General features: G+C 42.3%; 1 protein-coding gene across 1 annotated transcript in view; it reads right to left on the reverse strand.

Moving 5' to 3' along the window:
* OBSCN (obscurin, cytoskeletal calmodulin and titin-interacting RhoGEF) overlaps window positions 1-26,654 on the reverse strand; it is a 138,618-nt gene that overhangs the window by 98,667 nt on the left and 13,297 nt on the right. Inside the window, 5 exon segments of the mRNA XM_059176109.1 lie at window positions 375-650; window positions 1,888-2,163; window positions 8,159-8,434; window positions 12,217-12,492; window positions 13,361-13,636. Of these exon segments, the coding sequence (XP_059032092.1) occupies window positions 375-650; window positions 1,888-2,163; window positions 8,159-8,434; window positions 12,217-12,492; window positions 13,361-13,636 (1,380 nt within the window).

A 26,654-nucleotide genomic window follows, 5' to 3' on the forward strand; every position in this document is an offset into this window, starting at 1 on the left:
ATCTGCCAGAGGATCCAATAGAAGGAAATTTACATATTCCCAGGTGAGAAGCACCTATGCTCCTTCAGACCTAAATGCCAAGCAGAGTTCCAGGCCACGAAGAAACTGGGCAGGTTTGAGGAACATAGAACATAGAAGTTATCAATGTGCTAAACACCACTGAAGGTGGACACAAGTGGTCCCCCTCCTTCTTACACACCCATCCAGTCAAGCCACTCTTGACCCTGTCATGGGAATGAAAATAGGAAGGTGGGAGAATGTGACATGGGAGGTGATGGTGATGGTGATACTATCCTTAATACTAAGGATAATCTGGGTTCAAAAATCAGTCCCATGTTCTCAAACAAGGCTAATTCACTACCCAAAGAACTGACCTGTGACGTCCAAGCGGAAGGACACCTTCTGGCCCCCAGCCTCGCAGCTATACTCCCCAGCGTCCATCTTCCCTGCCTGCTGCACCACCAGCCGTCTGTTGCGACCCTTGGCCTCCATGTGCACGTTGGAGCTCGCACTCAGCTTCTTCCCGTCCTTGTACCACGTCACCTCTGTCTGGGCCTGGGCCACCTCACAGCTCAGGGTGGCACTGGACCCTGCCTTGGCCTGCACTTCACTGCGTGCTGGCTGCTCCTTGGCAAACACCACAGAGGGTTCTGGGGACAGAGAGAGATGCACATGATGGAAGATACCATGTGCCTTAGGAAGGCAGCACTGGGGGAAGAAGGACTAAACTTGGAGGGAGGAGAACTGGAAACGTTTCCAGGCTCTGCATCAGCTGTATGGTCTGGAAAAGCCCCATAGCCTTCTTGACACTAAGTAAAAAAATCTAATTACCCCATCCACCAGCAGTGTGGATAGGAGAACATACATCCTATCACTGTTCCACGTGGACTATCCCAGCTGGGGACCATATATTCTACCACTGTTTCATGTGGGATGTCCCACTTGGGGAACATATTCTATCACTGCCCCACGTGGGCTGTTCCAGGTGGGACCACACATTCTATCTCTGCTCAACATGGACTGTCCCACTTGGGGACCACATATTCTATCTCTGTCCATATGGACTATGCCAGGTGGAGACCACACATTCTATCACTGCTCCACGTGGCTGTCCTAGGTGGGGATCACACATTCCATCACTGTTCTATGTGGCTGTCCCAGGTGGGGACCACACATTCTATCACTACTCCACATGGGTTGTCCCAAATGGGGACCATACATGCTCTCACTGCTCCTCGAGGACTGTCCTAGGTGTAACAACACATCCTGTCACTGCTCTACTTGGCTGTCCCAGGTGGGATCATGCATTCTATCACTGCTCCATGTGGGCTGTCCCAGTTGGGGACCACACATTCTCTCACTGGTTCACATGGCTGTCCCAGGTGGGGACTACACATTCTATCGCTGCTTTACATGGGCTGTCCCAGGTAGGGACCGTACATTACCCACTGCCTCACGTGGGCTCTCCCAGCTGGGGACCATATATTCTATCACTGCTCCAAGCGGGCTGTCCCAGATGGGGACCACACAATCTCTCACTGCTCCACGTGGCTATCCCAGGTGAGGACATTATATTCAATCTCTGCACCACGTGGACTGTCCCAGGTAGGAACCACACATTCTATCACTGCTCCACTTGGGCTGTCCCGGGAGTAAACCACACATTCTCTCACTGCTCCATGTGGACCGTCCCAGGTGGGACCGTACATTCTCCCACTGTTCCACGTGGCTGTCCCAGGTGGGGACAGTACATCCTATCACTGCTCCATGTGACTGTCCCAGGTGGGGTCCACACATTCTATCACTGCCCCATGTGGACTGCCCCAGGTAGGGACCATACATTCTATCACCCTTGATCAAGGCTAGAGTTTTAACCCAAACGCTGACCTGTGACATCCAGGCGGAAGGACACCTTCTGGCCCCCAGCCTCGCAGCTGTACTCCCCGGCGTCCGCCTTCCCCGCCTGCTGCACCACCAGCCGCCTGCTGCAGCCCTTGGCCTCCATGTGCACGTTGGAGCTCGCACTCAGCTTCTTCCCGTCCTTGTACCATGTCACCTCCGTCTGTGCATGGGCCACCTCACAGCTCAGGGTGGCGCTGGCCCCCGCCTTGGCCTGCACCTCCCTGCGTGCTGGCTGCTCCCTGGCAAACACAGCTGGAGGCTCTGGGGACAGGGAGAGACACACAGGGTCAAACACATCATCTAATTCAACATGCAGCACTAGAGAAAGGACTAAACATGTGGTAGGGCAGTCATCTCCATGCTCTGCACCAGTTGTGTGACCAAAAGAAGATTTACCACCTTCCTAGAAAAGATGAACACAATTTATCTATACATTTTACCACTGCTCCACCTGGGCTGTTCCAGGTGGGGAGACCAAAAGGTCTCCCTGTGCACACACTCCCCTAGGAGAGTTGCTGTGGGGTCACAATGCAGGCACACCTCAACCTTCTCAGATGATTCAGCCTTGCACATGAATATGTAGAGAGCATCTTGTCCACAGTGCAGGACAGTCCCTGTTGTGTGTTGTCAACTGTTGGCCACCTTGGGGGAGTGGAGTTGTACCTCCACAGTCACCTGCTGTGTCTTGTCAACTGTTGGCCACCTTGGGGGAGTAGAGCTATACCTCCCAGGGCCATCCCCTGCCTGGTCCTAAGGATTCACAGAGTGAATGATCTTTTCCAATGTTTTTGGTCATTAATGTTTGCTCTTTGGCTCAAGACTTTTGCCCAGTTTTCAACAGTATTACTTGTCTTTTCCATGCTTGTTTTTAGGAGATATATTATATATATGATATGTATATATTATATATATAGTTAAATTTTATCACTTTATTCTGCATTTATGGAGGTAATCACTTCATTTCTTTAAATCAGTCTCTAATGTCATGCATTATATTAATTTGATAATCTTTCCTATGTTTAAATAGTCTTGCATTCCTGGACTATGGCCTTCAATATGGTGTATTATCTTTTAAATATATTGCTGACTTATTTTCATAATGTTTTGTTTAAGATTTTTACTTCAAAAATCCATAACAGACTGACCTGTGATTTGAATTTTTTATACTTTCCTTGTCAGATTTTGGTTATCAGCATTACATTGTCTCTCTAAAGTAAATCAGAAACATCTCTCTTTTCTATTCTCCAGGAAATTCTCCAGGAATAGGGGCACCTGGGTGGCTCAGTCAGTTAGCATCTGACTCTTGTTTTGGCTCAAGTCATGATCTCAGGGTTCTGGGATTGAGCCCCATATCAGGCTCCCCACTACATAGGTAGTCTGTTTATCTTTCTATCCTTCTGCCCCCCCGCTCCATGCACCTCTCTCTCTCTCTCATAATTAAATACATCTTTTTTAAAAGGGGGGAAAAGAAAAATGTCCATGATTATGCAATAATTTCCTTTAAGAACATTTCACATAATTTACCAGTTAGAAAGTACATGTGGTACAAGATTATTCATTATATCTCTGTTTGTTTAAAAAGCTCTAGGGCAATTTACACATTTAATGCAATTCTTATCAAAATGACATCCATATTTTTCAAAGAAATAGAACAAATAATCTTAAAATTTATATGGAACCAGAAAAGACCTCAAATAGCCAAAGGAATATTGAAAAAGAAAGCCAAAGTTGGTGGCATCACAATTCCAGACTTCAAGCTCTATTACAAAGCTGTCATCATCAAGACAGTATGGTACTGGCAAAAAAATGGACACATAGATCAATGGAACAGAATAGAGAGTCCAGAAATAGACCCTCAACTCTATGGTCAACTAGTCTTCAACAAAGCAGGAAAGAATGTCCAATGGAAAAAAGACAGTCTCTTCAACAAATCGTGCTGGGAAAATTGGACAGCCACATGCAGAAAAATGAAATTGGGCCACTTCCTTACACCACACATGAAAATAGACTCAAAATGGATGAAGGACCTCAATGTGAGAAAGGAATCCATCAAAAGACTTAATCTCAAAAAAAAGACTGAGGGTTGCTGGGAGGAGTGGGGATGGGAGAGGGTGGTGGGGATATGGACATTGGGGAGGGTATGTGCTATGATGAGTGCTGTGAAATGTGTAAACCTGGCGAGTCACAGACCTGTACCCCGGGGATAAAAACACATTGTATGTTTATCAAAAATTTAAAAAAATAAAAAATTAAAAAAATAAAAGGCTCTAGGGCAGGATTTCTGGTTGGCTCAGTAAGTTAAACATCTGCCTTTGGCTCAGGTCATGATCCCAGGGTGCTGGGATCAAGTCCGGCACCAGGCTCCTTGCTCACTAGGGAGCCTCTTCTCCCTCTTCCTGCCACTCCCCTTTGTGCTTGTATGCTCTCTCTCTCTCTCTCTCTCTCTCTGTCTGGAAAATAAACAAAATCTCTAAATAAATAAATAAAAGGCTTTAGGATTATTTGAGGTCCTGAAATCTTCTTGTGTCAACCATTCTCTTTCACCATGCAGAAAGATAAACTCTAATGGATGAAAACCTCAATGTGAGAAAGGAATCCATCAAAATCCTAGAGGACATCAGCCACAGCAACTTCTTTCAAGATATGTATTCAAAGTTAAAGGAAACAAAAGCAAAAATGAACTTTTGTGACTTCATCAAGATCAAAAACTTCTGCACAGCAAAGGAAACTGTTAACAAAACAAAGAGACAACCCACGGAATGGGAGAAGATACTTGCAAATGACACTACAGACAAAGGGCTGATATCCAGAGGTCTATAAAGACCTCTTCAAACTCAACACTCAAAAAACAGATAATCACATAAAAAAAATGAGCAGAAGACATGAACAGACACTTTCCCAATGAAGACAAACAAATGGGTAGCAGACACTTGAAAAAATGTTTATCATCATTAGCCATCAGGGAAATTCAAATCAAAACCACACTGAGATTCTAACTTACACCAGTTAGAATGGCCAAAGTTAACAAGGCAGGAAACAACAAATGTTGGAAAGGATGTGGAGAAAGGGGAACCCACCTGCACTGTCTGTGGGAATGCAAGTTGGTGCAGCCACTTTGGAAAACAGTGTGGAGATTCTCAAAAAATTAAAAATAGAGTTACCCTGTGACCCAGCAATTGCACTATTGGATATTTACCCCAAAGATACAGTTGTAGTGAAAAGAAGGGTCACCTGTACCTCAATGTTCATTAAAGCAATTCATTCACAGTGGCCAAACTGTGGAAAGAACCAAGATGCCCTTCAATGGAAGAATGGATAAAGAAGATATGGTCCATATATACTATGGAGTATTATGCCTCCCTCAGAAAGGATGAATACCCAACTTTTGTTTCACCATGGATGGGATTGGAGGAGATTATGCTGAGTGAAATAAGTCAAGCAGAGAGAGTCATATGATTTTATCATATGGTTTCACTTACTTGTAGAACATAGGAATAGCATGGAGGACATTAGGAGAAGGAAAGGAAAAGTGAAGGGGGGATGGAATCAGAGAGGGAGATGAACTGTGAGAGACTGTGGACTCTGAGAAACAAACTGAGGGTTTTGGAGGGGAGGGGCGTGTGGGGATGGCTGAGCCTGGTGGTGGGTATTGTGGAGAGCACATATTGCATGGAGCACTGGGCATGGTGCATGAACAATGAATCTTGGAAGACTGCACCAAAAACTAATGACTATACAGTGACTAACATAAATAAATATACATATATATATATATATAAAATAAATAAATACAAGTCTCTAGGACTATTTGAAGTGTTGAAATCTTCTTGTGTCACTTTTTACACAATTTTCCAAGTATTTGGTTGATTTGCCAAATATTTTCATGTTTATTACCATAAAATAATTTGTCATATTCTCTTGAAAATAACATTTTTAAAAAATACACAGTCAGTGTTTTGGTATCTGCACACACCCACATATGACAGAAAGAATAGCAAATGGTTCTACCATTTTCTTACACCATACACAAAGATAAACTCAAAATGGATAAAAGGCTTCAACGTGAGACAGGAATCCATCAGAATCCTAGAGGAGAACATAGGCAGTAACCTCTTCGATATCAGCTACAGCAACTTCTTTCAAGATACGTCTCCAAAAACAAAGGAAACAAAAGTGAAAATAAACTTTTGGGACTTCATCAAAAACAAAAGCTTATGCCCAGCAAAGGAAATAGTCAAAAAAAAAAAAAAAAAAAAAAACCAAAGAGGCAACCCACAGAATGGGAGAAGATATTTGCAAATGATAGTACAGACAAAAGGTTGATATCCAGGATCTATAATGAACTCCTCAAACTCAACACACACAAAACAGGCAATCATATCAAAAAATGGGCAGAAGATATGAACAGACACTTCTCCAATGAAGACATACAAATGGCTATCAGACACATGAAAAAATGTTCATCACCACTAGCCATCAGGGAGATTAAAATTAAAACCACATTGAGATATCACCTTACACCAGTTAGAATGGCCAAAATTAACAAGACAGGAAACAACATGTGTTGGAGGGGATGTGGAGAAAGGGGAACCCTCTTCCACTGTTGGTGGGAATGCAAGTTGGTACAGCCACTTTGGAGAACAGTGTGGAGATTCCTCAAGAAATTAAAAAGAGAACTTCCCTATGACCCTGCAATTACACTCCTAGATATTTAACCCAAAGATACAGATGTCGTGAAAAGAAGGGCCATCTGTACCCCAATGTTTATAGCAGCAATGGCCACGGTCGCCAAACTATGGAAAGAACCAAGATGCCCTTCAACGGACGAATGGATAAGGGAAATGTGGTCCATATACACTATGGAGTATTATGCCTCCATCAGAAAGGATGAATACCCAACTTTTGTAGCAACATGGACGGGACTGGAAGAGATTATGCTGAGCGCAATAAGTCAAGCAGAGAGAGTCAATTATCATATGGTTTCACTTATTTGTGGAGCATAACAAATATCATGGAGGACAAGGGGTGTTAGAGAGGAGAAGGGAGTTGGGGTAAATTGGAAGGGGAGGTGAATCATGAGAGACTATGGACTCTGAAAAACAATCTGAGGGGTTTGAAGTGGCGGGGGGTGTGGGAGGTTGGGGTACCAGGTGGTGAGTATTATAGAGGGCACGGACTGCATGGAGCACTGGGTGTGGCAAAAAAATAATGAATACTGTTATGCTGAAAATAAATAAATAAATTTTTTTAAAAAGGAATAGCAAATGGTCGGGTGGTGGCCCCTAGAAGCCAGTGTGGGGCTGCAGACCATCTTGATTGGCCATTAAGACTCAGCACAACAAGAAAATGGATCTCAGCCTTCACTATGAACCAGCCAGAATGGGACAGACACACAAGTCTCCAGACAATGGTGTGAAATACTGCCTTATCATACAGAGGCTGCTACAGAGGACCTCATCTTTAACAAAGCAAGTGGGTGCAGAATAATCCATTCATTCCTCTCCATTTTTAAACCTGCGACAGACTCCAGGGGGAATTCTGAACCAAAATTCTTAGAGGGGAGAAGCAAGATTTGCTTCAGAAAGAGAATCCTGACCTCACATGCGCCTACCAGGTATCTCCCAGCCCTCTGCTCTTGCCATACTTTGTGCACAGATTGCAACAGACCAGAGCTCTGGATTCTGCTACACACAAGGGCACAGGGAACCTTCATTCCCATGTGCAAGGAGGAAAATGTGTTCTAGTACACCGAAAACCCATAGTCCATAGTTCTGTCTTGACATAAATCCAAGTAGGATCAGCTGGCAGAAACTCTCCCATCTCCTGATTTAGTGAAATGCAAGCATCTCTCCCTCGTGTGGCCCAGCGTGTAGCTAGGTGAGGGCGTCTTGGAGTGGCCAGGATCTTCAGCAGTGGCAAATTCACATATAATGGGTGGGTGAGAAATGCCTAGTCTCAGACTCCAAGTGCAAGGTACAGCAGAGTCCCAGGCACCAAAGAACACCCTGGAGGTTCTCAGCAAACAAGTTACGATTGCCATTACTATGTGGGAACACCACTTGGATTTCTGGGAGCATACTCTCCCTTCTGCCCGCACCCCTCCAGCACAGTACCACCTTAGCCCAGCCATGAGTAAGGGAATTGAGAGTATGGGCTGTGACATGAGATCCGGTGGGAAGAGCACCAGGGTTGGCTGGGGCAGTTAGCCAATCCCATCACCTCTACACAAGGCTATGATAGTCCCAGAAGAACTGACCTGCAACATCCAGGTGGAAGGACAGCTTCTGGCCCCCAGCCTCACAGATGTACTCCCCAGCATCTGCTTTCCCCGCCTGTTGCACCACCAGCTGCCTCTTGCAACCCTTAGCCTCCATGCATATTTTGGAGCTCGCATTCAGCTTCTTTCCGTCCTTGTACCATGTCACCTCCGTCTTGTCCCGGGCCACCTCACAGCTCAGTGTGGCACTGGTCCCCGCCTTGGTCTGCACCTCACTGCGTGCTGGCTGCTCCTTGGCAAATGCCACAGAGGGCTCTGGGGACAGACAGATATATATGTTAAGAGACACAGAGCTGGGGGGCGCCTGGGTGGCTCAGTGGGTTAAGCCGCTGCCTTCGGCTCAGGTCATGATCTCAGGGTCCTGGGATCGAGTCCCGCATTGGGCTCTCTGCTCAGCAGGGAGCCTGCTTCCCTCTCTCTCTCTGCCTGCCTCTCCATCTACTTGTGATTTCTCTCTGTCAAATAAATAAATAAAATCTTAAAAAAAAAAAAAAAAGAGACACAGAGCTGGTACCACTTAGGTCACAGGGAGGAAAGCTTCAGAGTTCAGTTAATTTCCTACTTGAAGCAAATGCCATCATGTGTCCAGCAGGCTGTTGGAGAGTGTCTGCAAACATATGCCTCCTGACCTGGGGCCGGAGTGTACATTTAGATGTATCCATCCCAGGTGACACCAGCCCTTGTGGGGAGGTGGGCCTATTCACTCCTATACCCCCAGCACACGGTATGCCCACCACACACCACATCCTATCGGTGTAGCTTATGGTGTAAGATACACTGGCTTTAAAAGATATTTCCAAAGTGATTTCAGAAATGGTTGTACCAATTTACACTTCTATCAGCAGTGTGTGAGAGTTCCAACTCCTCACATCCTTGCCAACACCTGAGATTGCCTCTTTTCTAAAACTGCATGACTCCCAGTAAACTCAAGTGCATACACACAGAATCTCAGAGAGTCCATGCTGTGAAAGCAACCGGCCATGCACACAATCACTGGCACAACCCAAGTGAACACTGGCTCACAGCATGCAGGCACCAGGCACCATGGTAGTGGCTAGAAACATGACAGTCTGTACCCAATCTACTGAGGGAGACAGACAAGCACATTAGTCATGACGGCAGTGATGCCATGCTTGGGTGTAGTTAAACAATGCCACACATATGAGAGAAGGGATGGATGGGTCCCTTAGGCTCTGGGGCCAGGGCAGACCTCTCCGAGGAATGATGAATGACACAAGACAGACAGCTTTGATTCAAGCATAGGGCAGACATTCTAATAGAGGGGAGTCCAGGGCCAGGCTCTTCTGTAGGGATGCTGTGGAGTCATTGGGGATGGTCTAAGGGAGCCACTCAAGGATGTGGGGTCCCACTGGCCCTTGTTTGTCCCCTAGGGACACTGCTGTGTCTGGGCAGGACATGATAATGACAATGCAGGCACGGCACAGCTCCCCAAAAAACAGGGAGACCACCAGTACGTGCACAGACCACCAGTACGTGCAGTTAGAGGAGGATCCAGGTCTCCTGGGAAGAGGGACCATGTAGAATTGAGATGCCACTCAGCCATGTTCCCCTCAAGGGTCTCATGAGTTCTGAAGCTGCTGGACACAGGAGACTATGAAGCCCCACAGAAAACCTCTGAGCTCCAGAGCAGACAGCACACTCTGGCACCTTGCATTCCAGGGAAGATTAGCACTGAGCATCTGCTGGGAAAGGGGCCTCACCCACACCTAAGCATCTGCAGGAATTTAGGGAAGACCATGCCCAGAATTGGGGCCCACCAGAGACGGAAGGCCCTGATCAAAACTGCAAGGGGGCCCCGAGCCAGCATGGTCATGGAATGAGCTGAAGTTTGGCTGCCTTCTCTCCACTATCATAGGAAGGAACAACCCTCTTTCTGGAATAAGATAGCATGATCTATACCCAACAAGTTTTCTCAAGCAATGTCTGACAGTCAGTGGAAATGTTGCTTGTGTGTCAAGGAAAGGAGTAAATAGAAAACCAAAAAAAGGACAATATCAGGTGATGGGTTATTATGCTTTTTCAGACTGGGATATATCCATTATTAATACTGTTTTAAAATGAAACTTTAAAAATAGATCAAACAGGGGCGCCTGGGTGGCTCAGTGGGTTGAAGCCTCTGCCTTCAGCTCAGGTCATGATCCCAGGGTCCTGGGATCAAGCCCCGCATTGGGCTCTCTGCTCAGCAGGGAGCCTGCTTCCCCCTCTCTCTCTGCCTGCCTCTCTGTCTACTTGTAATCTCTCTCTGTAAAATAAATAAATAAAATCTTTCTTAAAAATACATCAAACATAAGAAATTTACTACAGAGTCTGGAATCTATAAGAAATCAATGAGATGGAAATTATAGCACTTGAAAATAGTCAACACAGTATATAAGTGAGTCAGACATACTCTAAGTAGAACAGAATATTAGGGAATTTTAAGGCAGGTGAAAGAAAACACAGAATAAAGGAGAGAGAGAAAAATAATTAAGAGGCAGAAAGAAAGATGCATATGAGACATGTGGGGAAACGCAAAATGGTTAAATAAAATGTAACAGAACTTGGGACAGAGGAGAGAGATGGGACAGAACAGATATAGGCCAAGGGTAGCCTATGGTTGAGGAGAACATAAACCCACACACCCAAGATGACCTGTGGCTCCAACCAGGACGAATAAAAAGGAAACCACACCTAGATTCATCAAAGTAAAACCGCTGAAAACTAAAACCAAACATAGTATCTTAAAAGCAACAGGAGAAAGGAAGGAAGGAAGGAAGGAAGGAAGGAAGGAAGGAAGGAAGGAAGGAAGGGAGGAAGGGAGGGAGGGGGGGAGGGGAAGAAAAGAAAAAGGAAAAGAAAAAAAAGTCTTTGAAGCAACATAACAGAACTGACAGTTGATGTTTTAGAAGAAAATATGGGACTCAGAAGACAATGGAATGATATCTTCAAAATGTTAAAACAACATAGGGGTTGGGGTGATGAAGTCTCGTGCAATCAAAAACCTGTGTATAATTTGACTCCCCCAGAATGTAACTACTGATAGCTTACTGTTGACTAGAAGCCTTGCTGATGATACAAACTTGACCAATACACAATTTGCTATATGTGTTATGTATTACAGACAAAATTCTTCAGTGAAGTCGGTTACAGGCAAGAGAATGTTACTAAGAAAATTGTAAGAAAGAGAAAGCACATTTACCATACTGTACTGTATTTATTTTAAAAATCCACATACAAGTGGACTTGTGGAGTTCAAACTGATGCTGTTCAAAAGTCAATTGTATTTACAAATTACAAAATTGTATTTACAAATTACAAAAAAAGCTCTATTAAAATGTAATGTGATTCCCAGAGAAAATACCCTCAGAATTAAAAAATAAAATAAATATGTTTCCATATAAGAAAAAAAAAAAAATAGAGCCTGAGAAGACCAGCTAAAATAACTACTGATGACAGAGTTCTTCAGGTAGAACAGGTAAACAAATAATCTCAGAATATGGGGTCCAAACCCTGGCTCTGTGGTTTTCTGGCTGTGTGAATTTTGGCAACTTATAGATTTTTCTTAGCCTCATATTAAAATGCAAATAATTGGGGTGCGTGGGTGGCTCAGTGGGTTAAGTATCTGCCTTTGGCTCAGGTTATGATCCTGGAGTCTTATGATCGAGCCCTGCATCAGGATCTCTGCTCAGCAGGGATATTGCCTCTCTCTCTCTCTCTCTCTCTCTGCCTGCCTCTCTGCCTACTTGTGGTCTCTCTCTGTTAAATAAATAAATAAAATCGTAAAGAAATAAAATAAAATAAAATAAAATAAAATGGGAATAATCAGAACTCCTCCTCTGAGGTTGTTGCAATGTTTGCCCAAGTGAAAAGACAAGAAACACTGATAAAATACAATCATTGTCATGTAATTCATACCTGCTGGCTGCTGCTTGGGAAGCTTTGTGACCAAACAGGACAGGAGACATCATGTGCATGCACCCCCACTCTGGATAACTACTGTGCTCTAAGGAGCATAAGAAAGACCTCAAGGAACCCACCTGTGACGTCCAGGCAGAAGGACACCTTCTGGCCCCCGGCCTCGCAGCTGTACTCCCCAGCATTTGCCTTCCCCACCTGCTGCACCACCAGCCGCCTGCTGCAGCCCTTGGCCTCCACGTGCACGTTGGAGCTCGCACTCAGCTTCTTCCCGTCCTTGTACCACGTCACCTCTGTCTGGGCCTGGGCCACCTCACAGCTCAGGGTGGCACTGGACCCTGCCTTGGCCTGCACTTCACTGCGTGCTGGCTGCTCCTTGGCAAACACCACGGAGGGCTCTGGGGACACAGAGGGACGCACATGATTGAAGATATCATGTCTGTTAGGAAGGCAGCACTGGGTTAAGAAGTACTGAACCAGGAAGCAGAGGGAATGGAAACTTCTCCTGTGTCAGCTCTACCTCAGTTGTGTCATCTGGAGAAGCCCTATAGCCTTCTCAGCAATAAGTAACACAATTTATGTACCCATTCTGTCACTACTGTGTGAGGGCTTGTTCAGGTGGGGACCATACATTCTACCACTGGTCCTCATGAACTGTCCCAGCTCTATGTTGCATGAAGGAGTGAAGAGCCTAAATTCTCCCTTTCCTCAATGTGGACTGTTCCATGGGGTCCCTAACTCTACCACATCTCCTATGGGCTGTTCCAAGTGGGAACCATATATGACCACTGCTCCATGTGGCTGTTCCAGGTGAGTACTAAACATTTACCATTGTTCTGCCCAGTTTCTCCAGGTGGGGACCACACATTCTATCACTGCTCCACGTTGGCTGTCCCAGGTGGGGACCACACATTCTATTACTACTCCACATGTGCTGTCCCTGGTGGGGACCACACATTCTATTACTACTCTATGTGGGCTGTCCCAGGTGGGGGCCATACATTCTACTGCTGCTCCACGTTGGCTGTCCCAGGTGGGTATCATCCCTGGAACACCAGTCATGGTTCACAGGAATTAGCAAACCTTTCCATGTACACCTTCCTATCCAATTTCTATTGGCTCAGCCACATGTATGAGAATCGGAGGCCAAAGGAGGGACATGTGAAAAGTTAAGTTTAATGGAAAGAGCTCCAGAGTCTTTCTGGACTCTATGCTTATCCCACCACCACCCTCAATCAAGACTAGAGTTTAACCAAAAGAACTGACCTGTGACATCCAGGTGGAAGGACACCTTCTGGCCCCCTGCCTCGCAGCTGTACTCCCCGGCATCCACCTTCCCTGCCTGCTGCACCACCAGCCGCCTGCTGCAGCCCTTGGCTTCCACGTGCATGTTGGAGCTTGCACTCAGCTTCTTCCCATCCTTGTACCACGTCACCTCTGTCTTGTCCTGGGCCACCTCACAGCTCAGGGTGGCACTGGACCCTGCCTTGGCCTGCACCTCCCTGAATGCTGGCTGGTCCTTGGCAAACACTAATGCAGGTTCTGGAGACAGAGAGGGACAATCAAATATCTAGAGCTGAATGAAGGCCCACCCTCTGGATCTCAAAACCAGGATGGCTTGGCCACAAGCCTGCCCTGTTCCTGGCTCCCTCTACACAGAAAACCCCACACTCAGAAAACACATAAAGCAAGAACAGGTTAGTTTTCATAATCTGAAGACTCCAGGTCAAATAATTTCCAGGTAGGTATGTGTTATGATTCAGTATTTGGCATTTAACATCTGTGATCCCATAATTATCCTAACAAATGGAGGCATACCTGCACATCAAACCACAGATATTTTCAGGGAGAATTTATTGTTCACTGTCACCAACAGTGGGTGATGTCCAAGTCACAAGAACACAGACACAATGACTCCTGATTCAGTCTGTCATTTCTAGTAATCCAGCCACCATCCATATAATGAAACCCCTGGCTTGGGGATTGGACAAGGTTTTTATTAGCTTACTTCTCTGGATCATATTACATTCTTCCTTTTGACATATAACCATCAACAATTTTTTTCCAGCAGGGTTTTGTTAATGGTAAGTTCTCTCCATTTACCTCCTGAAAACATCTTTATTTCACTCAAACTTTTGAATGATAGTTTAGCTGGATACAGAATTCTGGTTGACAGTCATATTCACCCAGTACATTGGAGATGATGCCTTCTTTGTGCTCTTCATTGCTGTGGACAAATCTGTGGAAGGATTAGTGTCTTCCCATTAATCTTTACTCTTCTGTGGTTCACTGTGATGTGTCTAGCTGTGGATTTATTTTTCCTACATTTCCCATGATCACTTAGGAGTCCTGAAGCTTAGGATTCACATCTTCAACCCCTGCTAAAATTTCTCTGTGTGATTTCCATCATATTTTTTTCTTCTCATTCTCTCCAGCCTCTCTAAAAATCCTTTGGACACACCTGTGGCCTACAGTTTCTCTTCTCTACCTCTGCCCTTCTCTTATTTTTTTAAATCTCTGTGCTTCCCTCTGAATAACTTCCTCAAATCTATCTTTCAGTTCAGTGATTTTGTCTTCAGCTATGTCTAATTTGCTATTTACCACTCCACTAAATTGTTCATTATAAATGTGTTTCCCATTCATGAAGCTTCATTTGTTTATTCTTTGAACCTGCCTGTTCTTCTGCTTCCTACTTAACTTTTTTCTTACTTTATCAAATCTCTCATATTACTCATTTTAAGTATACTGTTACATCATCTGAGGTCCCTGGGTGGTCTAGCCCTCATCTTTTCTGTGACTTCCAACTCCCTTCAATATAGGATTATTCCTCCAGTGTTTAGATGTATTTTACTGTGAATCTGATATGGTTTCCTCAGCCAGTAGTATTATTAAGTGTGACTTTGGCAGTGGGGTAATCCTCCTGATGGTCACTGTTGCCAGGCATCCCAGGAGTGCCACTGGCCTGGAGCCCCACTAGTAAACCTTCTATACTAGAAGTTAACCACTTCTCAGTCTGGGTTTCTTAGCATTATAATTTGAAATCTCATTCCCAAGTGAAAAATAGGCTTCCATTTCTTAGGGGAGCTTTTCCCATCTAAGCCGAAGCAGAAATACAAGTGCCCTGTGACCTCCCTGAGACGCAGGAGATTGCTTTTCTGGTCCATCTTTTCCTTAATGATGTGGTTCTAGAAGGTTTCCATCACTGTATGCTGATCTCTGCTTAACTTCCTATTTGTTCTCATGCATATTGGCAAGCTGGTGGTGTAAGTCTGACCCAGGTCCCTGGGACCCAAAGGCCCCCACAGTAGCAACAGTGCACCAAGCCATCATCCACTGCTTTCATTTCCCAGTGCCTCCTCTTTTCTAGCACCTGGAAATGTCCCTCTTTCTCCTTTCCAGTCCAGATATTAACTTAACCTGACTTTGTTACATTCGGCCCCACAGTTTCAGAGGTCCACAGTGGGAGAGTTTTCACACTAGAGAAGTCCAGATGGGGTGCTTTGTTTTATAGTTATTTTTTTTAAAATTTTCAGCATAACAGTATTCACTGTTTTTGCACCACACCCAGTGCTCCATGCAATCTGTGCCCTCTATAATACCCACCACCTGGTTCCCCCAACCTCCCACCCCCCACCACTTCAAACCCCTCAGATTGTTTTTCAGAGTCCATAGTCTCTCATGGTTCACCTCCACTTCCAATTTCCCCCAACTCCCTTCTCTTCTCTAACTCCCCTTGTCCTCCATGCTATTTGTTATGCTCTACAAATAAGTGAAACCATATGATAATTGACTCTCTCTGCTTGACTTATTGCGCTCAGCATAATCTCTTCGAGTCCCATCCATGTTGCTACAAAAGTTGGGTATTCATCCTTTCTGATGGAGGCATAATACTCCATAGTGTATATGGACCACATCTTCCTTATCCATTCATCCGTTGAAGAGCATCTTGGTTCTTTCCATAGTTTGGTGACCATGGCCATTGCTGCTATAAACATTGGGGTACAGATGGCCCTTCTTTTCACTACATCTGTATCTTTGGGATAAATACCCAGGAGTGCAATGGCAGGGTGATAGGGAAGTTCTATTTTTAATTTCTTGAGGAATCTCCACACTGTTCTCCAAAGTGGCTGCACCAACTTGCATTCCCACCAACAGTGTAACAGGGTTCCCCTTTCTCCACATCCCCTCCAACACACGTTGTTTCCTGACCTGCTAATTTTGGCCATTCTAACTGGTGTAAGGTGATATATCAATGTGGTTTTAATTTGAATCTCCCTGAAGGATAGTGATGATGAACATTTTTTCATGTGTCTGATAGCCATTTGTATGTCTTCATTGGAGAAGTGTCTGTTCATATCTTCTGCCCATTTTTTGATATGATTGCCTGTTTTGTGTGTGTTGAGTTTGAGGAATTCTTTATAGATTCTGAATATCAACCTTTAGTCTATACTGTCATTTGCAAATATCTTCTCCCATTCCGTGGGTTGTCTCTTTGTTTTGTTTACTGTTTCCTTTGCTGTGCAGAAGCTTTTGATTTTGATGAAGTCCCAAAGTTTATTTTTGCTTTTGTTTCCTTTGCCTTTGGAGACATAACTTGAAAGAAGTTGCTGTGGCTGATATCAAAGAGGTTACTGCCTATGTTCTCCTCTAGGATTCTGATGGATTCCTGTCTCACGTTGAGGTCTTTTATCCATTTTGAGTTTATCTTTGTGTATGGTGTAAGAGAATGGTTGTGTTTCATTCTTCTACATATAGCTGTCCAGTTTTCCCAGCACCATTTATTGAAGAGACTTTTTTCCACTGTATATTTTTTCCTGTTTTGTCAAAGATTATTTGACCATAGAGTTGAGGGTCCATATCTGGGCTCTACTCTGTTCCACTGGTCTATGTGTCTGTTTTTATGCCAGTACCATGCTGTCTTGGTGATCACAGCTTTGTAGTAAAGCTTGAAATCAGGTAACATGATTCCCCCAGTTTTATTTTTGTTTTTCAACATTTCCTTAGCAATTCGGGGTCTCTTCTGATTCCATACAAATTTGGGGGTTATTTGCTCCAGCTCTTTGAAAAATACCGGTGGAATTTTTATTGGAATGGCATTAAAAGTATAGATTGCTCTAGGCAGTATAGACTTTTTAACAATGTTTATTCTTCCAATCCAAGAGCATGGAATGGTCTTCCATCTTTTTGTGTCTTCTTCAATTTCTCTCATGAGTGTTCTGTAGTTCCTCGAGTACAGATCCTTTACCTCTTTGGTTAGGTTTATTCAGATGGGGTGCTTTTAATGCTAACTTTCCAATCTCATCTACTAGGGACTTTTTGCTTCAGGAACTCCTCTCTAACCTTCTAATAGTCAATGGAAATCTTGGCTTTTGGCCATCAGAGCATAGGTATTTTCAGGGAGAATTCATATATATACATATTCTAAATAAAATATAATAAATAAAATCATCTTTTAAATTTAAATTTAATTAACATATAACATTATTAATTTCTGAGGTAGAGGTCAGTTATTCATTAGTCTTATATAATACCCAGTGTTCATTATGTCATGTGCCCTCCTTAATGTCCATTATCTAGTTACCCTACTTTCCCACCCACCTCCCCTTCAGCAACCCTCAGTGTGCTTCCTATGATTAAAAGTCTCCCTCTTATGGTTTGTCTCCCTTTCTGATTTAATCTTCTTTTATATTTTCCTCTATTCCCCTATGATCCTCTGTTTTGTTCCTTAAATTCCTCATATAAGTAAGATCATATGATAGCTGTCTTTCCCTGATTGACTTATTTTGCTTAGCATAATACCCTCTAGTTCCATCCATGTCATTGCAAATGGCAAGATTTCATTTTCTGATGCCTACATAATATTCCATATATACCACATCTTCTTTATCCATTCATCTATTGATGGACATCTAGGCTCTTTCCATAGTTTGGATAGTGTGAACATTGCTGCTGTAAACATTCGGGTGCACATGCCCCTTCGTATCACTACATTTGTATCTTTGGGGTAAATACGCAGTAGTGCCATTTCTGGGTTTGTAGGGTAGCTCTATTTTCAACTTTTTGAGGAACCTCCATGCTGCTTTCCAGAGTGGCTGTACCAGCTTGCATTTCAAAGATAATTCTTTATGAGATATCACCAAGAATGGGCAGTATCCTTGAGTTACAAGATTTTTAATTGGATTTTTAATATTTTTAAAAGGCACAAACCCAACGTATAGATGGTTCTATTTTTATGTCTTAAATGTATGTGATTTGGTGAGTGCTGTGAAGTGTGTAAACCTGGTGATTCACAGACCTGTACCCCTGGGGATAAAAATATATGTTTATAAAAAATAAAAAATTAAAGTCTAAAAAAAAAAAAAAACATAAAAAAAAATGTATTTTTCATGGAGAAAAAAAGATAAAACACCCATCTGGCTGACTTTCCCCTGGAGCAGGTGGCTGGATGGAAGACAGTGGTCTTCAACAATCGGTGCAGTGGCTGGCCAGGACTGCAGTCAGCCTCCATGTCACTGGATTCTCCCCCCACCCCTCTGGGTCTCTCCTTATATGGTCCCAGCTCTCCCAGGATCCCCGGGGTAGGTCCCATTATCATCCACTCCTTCCACAGCACTTCTTTTCCCAGTCCCTCCCACCACCAATATGCCAACAAACACTGAGTCTCCCTTCCCAGACCAGCATCAACTGAGTACCATGCCCAGATAGCCAACCACCTCCTGGACATCCCAGGCTAGCTCATCACCTACTCCTCCCAGCAAATCTGCTCCTGTCCTCCTGCCATGTCTCAGATGGTGGCCCCTCAGTCTATGTGTTCACCCAAGCTTGTAAGACTCACCAATATCACTGTTTCTCAGCCTACACCCACATAAGTACCACTTCATACACTCATACACCCTCTCCATCCCTTTAGCCACCACCTCTGCTTGACCCAGACACCCCCAGAAGCAAAATCTCTGCAGGAAAATGTCTCCAGGGGCCAGAGGGGTTCAGTGGAATCCACATGCTTCCTGTGCATGTGATGCCCATCTGAGCTCCTGCCACATCTGCCCTCCCAGCCAACAACAGCCTTATTTCTGGAATCATTTTTACATCCACTGAGGCTACTACCAGAATTCTGAGAACGGATGAGCCCTCACAAATGCTACCATGTAAAGGCAGAGAGCACCTAACCACACAGCTGACCATCACTCTCAGCCATGGCCAGTGGGTATACACCTTTCAGACTGTAGAGTGAGGCACCTGTCACTCATTTTGTGGCCCCAGACTCAGCTGCATCCTCAAGTTAGGGTCACACCAGGTCTCTGTTATTTCTGAGGCTCACTCCATAGGAATCCTCCCAGACTAACTGTGAAGGAAATTGTGTCTTCGATAAGCATGGCACAAAATCATTCCTGATCACACTGTGTGTGTATGAATCTATGTGTGTACGTCTATGTGTATATATGTGGGGATTATTATGTATGTTTGTGTGTGCATGTGTGTGTGCATGTTAATGCATGTGTTGTTGAGAGTATATGTTTTTAAGTGTGCATGCACATATGTTTGTGTGTACGTGTGTCTGTGAGTGTGTATGCGTTTTGAAATGTGTGCAAGGGTGTGTATATGTCTATGAATGTGTATATGTCTATAGGTCTGGGTGTGAGCATATATGTTTAAATGTGAATCCATGTAAAAGTGTGTGTGCATGCATGTACACCTGTCTGTGTGTGTTTGAGATGATCTGCCACTGGCTGTGCCAGGAAGAAGCCTGTGGAGCCCTTCATGGTCACTCTGATCCCACAACTGAGCCAACACCATGAGGACCCCAGCTATACAGTAGTTTGCCTTCAAAATTGACCTGAGTGAGTTACAAATATCACCACAAGGATGTTTAGGATTTGTCCCACACTAGAAACACCAAACTTTGGGTCCATCTACATAAGTACAAAAAATTAAAACCCATATTTTTACAAAAACACCTGTGGTTGGTCCACCCTGTCTTAGTCACCAAATGCAGCCACAGGGCTATGGAGTTCATCTGAAGGTTCTCAAAGTAAGCAGCAGCAGGCGGACTGAGGAGGACAAAAACCAGAATTCAAAGTCCACCAAACCAAAAGTGAGTCCACCTTCTCCCACTTGCCTGCACACAGGGCAGCCCAATATCCAGAATTAGGTCCCTCCCCCTCCCCTAGAGCATAGGGAAGAGAACCCCAAATGCTCAGAGTAACTGAAGACACCCCATGTTTTCTCCATGCTCTTACATCCTCGCCCATCAAGATCAGAAACATTCAGAACACTGAGGATAGAGAACATTGTTCTTCAACTGAAGGAGGACCCACTGATCTTTCTTTTTCTATCCTCCTGCTGGTGCAGGGGGGCCATGGTAAGCAGGTCCCAAAGCAACATGCCTACCTTTCCAACCAAAAAGCTAAAGACAATGACAGAAAACACAGAACATGAGGTTGTCAAGGAACACCAGGGCTCACCCCTGAGCCACTTGTGAGTGGATCTGACCCCAATCAACAGGCCAAAGACCTCGAGCTCTCAACTGGGGTACAGGCCACTGGGTAAAGCCACAATAAATACTAGGTGGGCACATTCAGGACAGATTGAAATGGTACTGCAAAGACTCTGGAAACAAAACAATCTCTGGAAGGCTGGCAGGAACCCATCACTGGAACTCAGCAAAGTTTATTTCCAGCTTTAAAAAAATCAATGTTCCTCATTAGATGTAAGGGAGACCCACAGTTTCAAAACATAGTATTCATTACATCCAGGATGCTATCCAAAACAGTCCCATGAAACTCTCAGGAAACTCTCAGTTCACATGTCTGCAAGAAAAATACTCACAGACACCAATGTCAAAATGACACAGCAGCTGGAAATATCTGACAAAGAATTTCAAGCAGCTATTATAAAAATGATTCAAAAAGCTAATGTTCCTGGAAGGGATGGAAAGACAGAAACTCTCAACAAAGAAAGGAAAGATATAAAGAACTGATACCCTTTTATAAGTAGAAAAATATAATAACTGGAATAATTCACTCAATAGCTCAGTGGCAAAATCCAATTTTAGTATATGTGCTGCCAAAGCGAGCACTCAGTGGCAAAATCCAGACAACAGAAGAGTGACTGGACTTGAAGATAAATTAATAAATAATTTAAAAAATTAATAAATAAATTAATAGAAATTAACCAATCTAAGCAAGAGCAAGAAAGGGACCTGTTAGACAGAGACTCAGGAACCTACGGGATTAAACTACAAGGACTAAAATTCATGTCACTAGTCCTAGAAAGACAGAGGAGTGTAGTTTAAAAATATTTTCAAGAAATGATGCTTGAGGGATGCCTGGGTGGCTCAGTCGGTTAAATGTCTGCCTTCTCTGCTCAGGTCATGATCTCAGGGTCCTGGAATCAAGTCTTGCATTGGGCTCCTGGCTCAGCAGGGAGCCTGCTTCTCCCTCTGTCTGTCCCTCCCCCTGCTTGTTCTCTCTCTATCTGACAAACAACTAAATAAAACAAAAAATAAATTAAAGTTTCTACAAAAAAAAAAAAAAAAGAAAGAAAAAGGAAGGATGGTTGAAACTTTTTCAAATTTGGTGAAAGACATCAACCAGATTATAAGAGCCCAGCAAATCTTGGACACAAAGAAATCCATGACCAAATACACCATTTCAGAGCCATTGAAAATAAACAACAAACACTCTTGAAAACAGCCAAAGAATACAAACACATGACTTGTGGGGGGACAATTTGAATTACTGTGATTTTTCTCATTGAAAATTAGTCACTACAAGAAAGGATCAATGGTCCAGAATTCTGTATCCAGCAAAATTATCCTTCAGAAATGAAGATGAAATAAAGACCTTCTGCATGAAGGGAAGCTAGGAAAGTTCACTGCCAGCAGATCTGCTCCACAAGAATTTCTATGGGAAATGACATTTAAGGAAGATTCAGAGCATCAGGAATGAAGGAAGACCAACATAAATGGTAGATGTTTGGATGACAATGAATTGTCTGCCCAAACCCCACCCCCCATGATCTGTGTGTTGAAGTCCTAACTCCCAATTTTGGATATAGAGCATTTAGGGAGTTAATTATGGTTAAAAGAGGTCCTAAGGGTGGGACCCTAATCCAATAGGAATTTATAAGAGAGAGACACTAGAGAATTCTCTTGATCTCCAATGGGCCCACAGAGGAAATGATGTGTGAGGATACAGCCATCTGCAAGCCAGACAGGAAGGTCTCACCAGCACATGCCAAAGCTGGTACCTTGATCTTGGGCTTCTAGCCTCCAGCACTGTGAGAAAATAAATTTCTCTTGTATGGCAGCCTGAGCTGACTAATATGTTGCATAAACAAAACATACTATTCTCCTGCACAATTCTTCAGACTATATTTGGCAATTGAAAGCAAGAATTATTGCGTTGTTTGGTGAGGCTGTCAACGTTAGACATAATACATAAAACAACTAATAACATAATGGCATAATGGTGGGAGGGTAAAAGGACCTATATATTGATAAAAGTTCTACATCCCAACTGAAGTAGTAAAATAATGATTCTAAGTAAGCCATGAGAATTGATTATGTTTAACACAATCCCTATGGTGGGCACACAAAACTAGAAACAGAACCACAATGGATAAATTAAAATGGAGTACTAAAAACTTCCTAAGTAATCCAAAAAAGGCAGAAAAGATGAAAAAGGAGAAAGAAAAAATGAGAAAAAAGTAGAAATAATAAAATAGTAAACCTAAATCCAAATGTACCAATTATTGCATTAAATGAAAATAGTGTAAACACACTGATTCTGACAGAGATTTTTAAAAATCTTTTTTAAAATTCTCATTGAAATTTTTAAAAATTTCAATTTTTTATTTTAAAAAATTACTCAACTTTGCATAATCTACAAGAAACTCACTTTATATATGTATAGGTAAAAATAAAAGAAGAAAAAAATACATGTAATGCAAACACTGATCAAAACAAAGCTGGAATATTTATATTAATATTTTATTAAAATTACATTAATATTATTAAAATAAGTAAATTTAATTTAATCTTAAAATAATTAATAAAATAAATAATATTATTTTAAATATTAAAATAAAGTAAATCTTTGAGCCAAGAAAATTACCAGAAATATTATAAAGACAAATGAGTTAATTTATAAAGAATATGTAATAATCCCGAATGAGTAAGCCCTTAACAACAGAGTCAAAATATGCAAAGCAAAAACTGACAGAACTGCAAGTAAAAACAGAAAGTCCACATTTATAGCTAAAGACTTCATTCTTCACACAACAACTGGTAGAACTAGTAGACAGAAGATCATCAGGAGTATAGAAGAACCAACCCATTAACCAGCATAACCTAACTGACATTTGCAATGCATTCCACCCAACAACAGCAGAATATACCTTCTCTTCAAGTATACATGGAACATTTACCATGTTGTAATGGTAACTTAACTACAGACCATATTGAAGTTAAGAAAAGAAATTTCTTAAAAAATTATTAAATTGAAGTAATACAAAGTATGTTCTCTGACCAGAATGGAAGTGGACTAGAAGTCAATAACAGAGAGATAAGAGTAAAAAAAAAGAATACTTGGAAATTAAACAGCACACTTCTGAAAACTACAGAAATCAAAGAAGTCTCAAGGGAAGTCAGTAAATATTTTAAACTGAACAACAATTAAAATAAAAACATATCAAAATTTGCAGGATAAAGTTAAAGCAATAATTATGGGGAAATTTACACTACTAAATATTTGTATTAGAAAAGAATAACTTTTGGGGGCACCTGGGTGGCTCAGTGGGTTAAAGCCTCTGCCTTCAGCTCAGGTCATGATCCCAGGGTCCTGGGATCGAGCCCCACATCAGGCTCTCTGCTCAGCAGGGAGCCTGCTTCCTCCTCTCTCTGCCTGCCTCTCTGCCTACTTGTGATCTCTGTCTGTCAAATAAATAAATAAAATCTTTAAAAAAAAAAAGAAAAGAAAAGAATCACTTTTTAAAAAATAAATAAATAAAATAAAAATTTAAAAATGAATAAATTGGCAGCATTGGAGGATAAAAAGAAAAGAAAAACTTTCAATAAGTAATCCTTTTTTTTCACCTCAAGAAATTAGGAGCAAAATAAACCCAGAGCAAGCAGAAGGAAAATTAATAAAGAACAGAAATCAATTAAATTGAAAAAATAGAGAAAATCAATGAAAACTATATACGGTTCATTGAAAAGATCAATAAAATTGATAAATCTCTAGTAAGACTAATAAAAAAGAGAGAAAATCTAAGCTAACAATATCAGGAATGGAAAGGAACATCACCACAGGCCCTGCTGACATTAAGAGTATAATAAAGGAACACTACAAACAACTCTATGCACATAAATTAGACAAATCTGAAGAGATAGAACAATTCCTCAAAAATTACAAACTACTAAAATTTGCCCAAGAAAAAATAGGTAACTTGCATAATTTCACCTCTATAAATAAAATGTTTTCAAAATTTAAACCTTCTAAAGGAAGAAATGTTTAGCCCAGGATGACTTCACTGGTTTAATCAGGGAAATAACTTTAAGAGAAGAAATTAAAGAAGGAAGAGAAATCACATCAATTCTACACAATCTCGCATAGAAAACAGATGAGAAGGGAACCCTTTCCATTACCCTGAGGACAAAGTCACACAAATACATATATGAATACTACTAACCACACTTCCTCAAGAATATAAATATAAACATACTCAATCAAACAGTAACCCATTGAATCAGAAATGTGTAAAAAGAATAACACACTGGGTGTTATACACAAACAATGAATCATGGAACACTACATAAAAAACTAATGATATACTGTATAGTGACTAACATAACATTAAAAAAACACACACAATGAGATACCCTCTTACAACAGTTAAAATGGCAAATATTAAAGAGTCAGAAAACAACAGGGGTGCCTCAGTGGCTCAGTGGATTGGGTCTCTGCCTTTGGCTCAGTTCATGGTCTCTGGGTCCTGGGATCAAGCCCTGTGTTGGGCTCTCTGCTTGGCAGGGAGCTGCTTCCCCCTCTCTCTCTATGCCTGCCTCTCTGCCTACTTGTGATCTCTGTCTGTCAAATAAATAAATAAAATATTTAAAAAAGAAAAAAGAATACAAAAAATGTTGGTGAGGATGTGAAGTGGGGGAATGGTTTCCCATTGTTGGTGGGAATGCAAGCTGGTACAGCCACTCTGGAAAACAGTATGAAGGTTCCTCAAGATGTTAAAAATAGAGTTACCCTATGACCCAGGAATTACACTACTGGGTATTTACCACAAAGATACAGATGGTAGTGAAAAGAAGGAGCACCTACACCCCAAGTTCATAGCAGCAATGTCCACAACAGCCAAACTGTGGAAGGAGTCGAGATGCCCTTCAATAGATGAGTGGATAAAGAAGATATGGACCACATATACAATGGAATATTATCAACCATCAGAAAGGATGAATACCCAGGTTTTGCATCAACATGGATGGGACTGTAGGAAATTATGCTGAGCGAAATAAGTCAAGCAGAGAAAGTTAATTATCATATGGTTTCTCTCATGTGTGGAACATAAGGAATAGTGAGGAGGACCATACAGGAAGTGAGGGAAACTTGAATGAAAAGAATTAGAGAAGAAGATGAACCATAGGGGTCTATGGACTCCATAAAACAAACTGAGGGTTACAGAAGGGAGTGGGGTTGGGGGATTGATTAGCCCAGTGATGGGTATTAAGGAGGGTACAAGTGGTACCACTTGTACCCTCCTTAATAAAAAAGGGTATAAGTGGTGATGAGCATTGGGTGTTATATGCAAATACTGAATCATTGAACACTACATGAAAAACTAACGATGTACTGTGTAGTAGCTAACTGAACAAAAATAAGACTGACTTCCTTCCCTCCTTTCTTCTTTCCCTCCATCCTTATTCTTCAAGCCTGAACAGGAGCTCACTCAATGCAAATAGCCTTTTCCCCATCAGTATTTGTTGAAAACAATCACAGGCAATTACTGAACATCGTGGCTGCCCAAGGTGGTAGGTATCAGTTGAGTAAACAACAGACTAACAAATCAGCTTAAAAGGAAAAGCTGCAAGAATGTCTATATCCATAGAGGGCTTTGGAAAGCTCTGGCACATTCCTGGGCATCTAGAGGGCCACAAATATATGTATACTCAAGAATCATTTGAGGACGCCCTAAACTCACACTATGGGCTAAACTTGAGGACATTAAAACATGATTGTAAACTGCCTGACTAAGTTGTATATGCATGTACCAACAAGAACTGGGAGGCTTACTGGTTAAAAGCATCTAAAGAAACCACTGTAAAACCATTAGCTAACCAACCAGAGACTTCAGAGGTTTAACACAGTATAAAATGCAGACTTCACAGAAGTAGTTCAGAAAAGTCACTGAACACACAAATAGAAACAAAAACAAACACCAACAACTACAAAGTGGGAAGGGGGTTGGACAATTTGAACTAAATTCCCACATGCTATTACTTAATATTCCAATATCAACAAAGAATTATGTGACATGCAAAGAATCATGG

The sequence above is a fragment of the Mustela lutreola genome, chromosome 5 (genome assembly GCF_030435805.1).
Source record: "Mustela lutreola isolate mMusLut2 chromosome 5, mMusLut2.pri, whole genome shotgun sequence".
Taxonomy (NCBI): Eukaryota; Metazoa; Chordata; class Mammalia; order Carnivora; family Mustelidae; genus Mustela; species Mustela lutreola.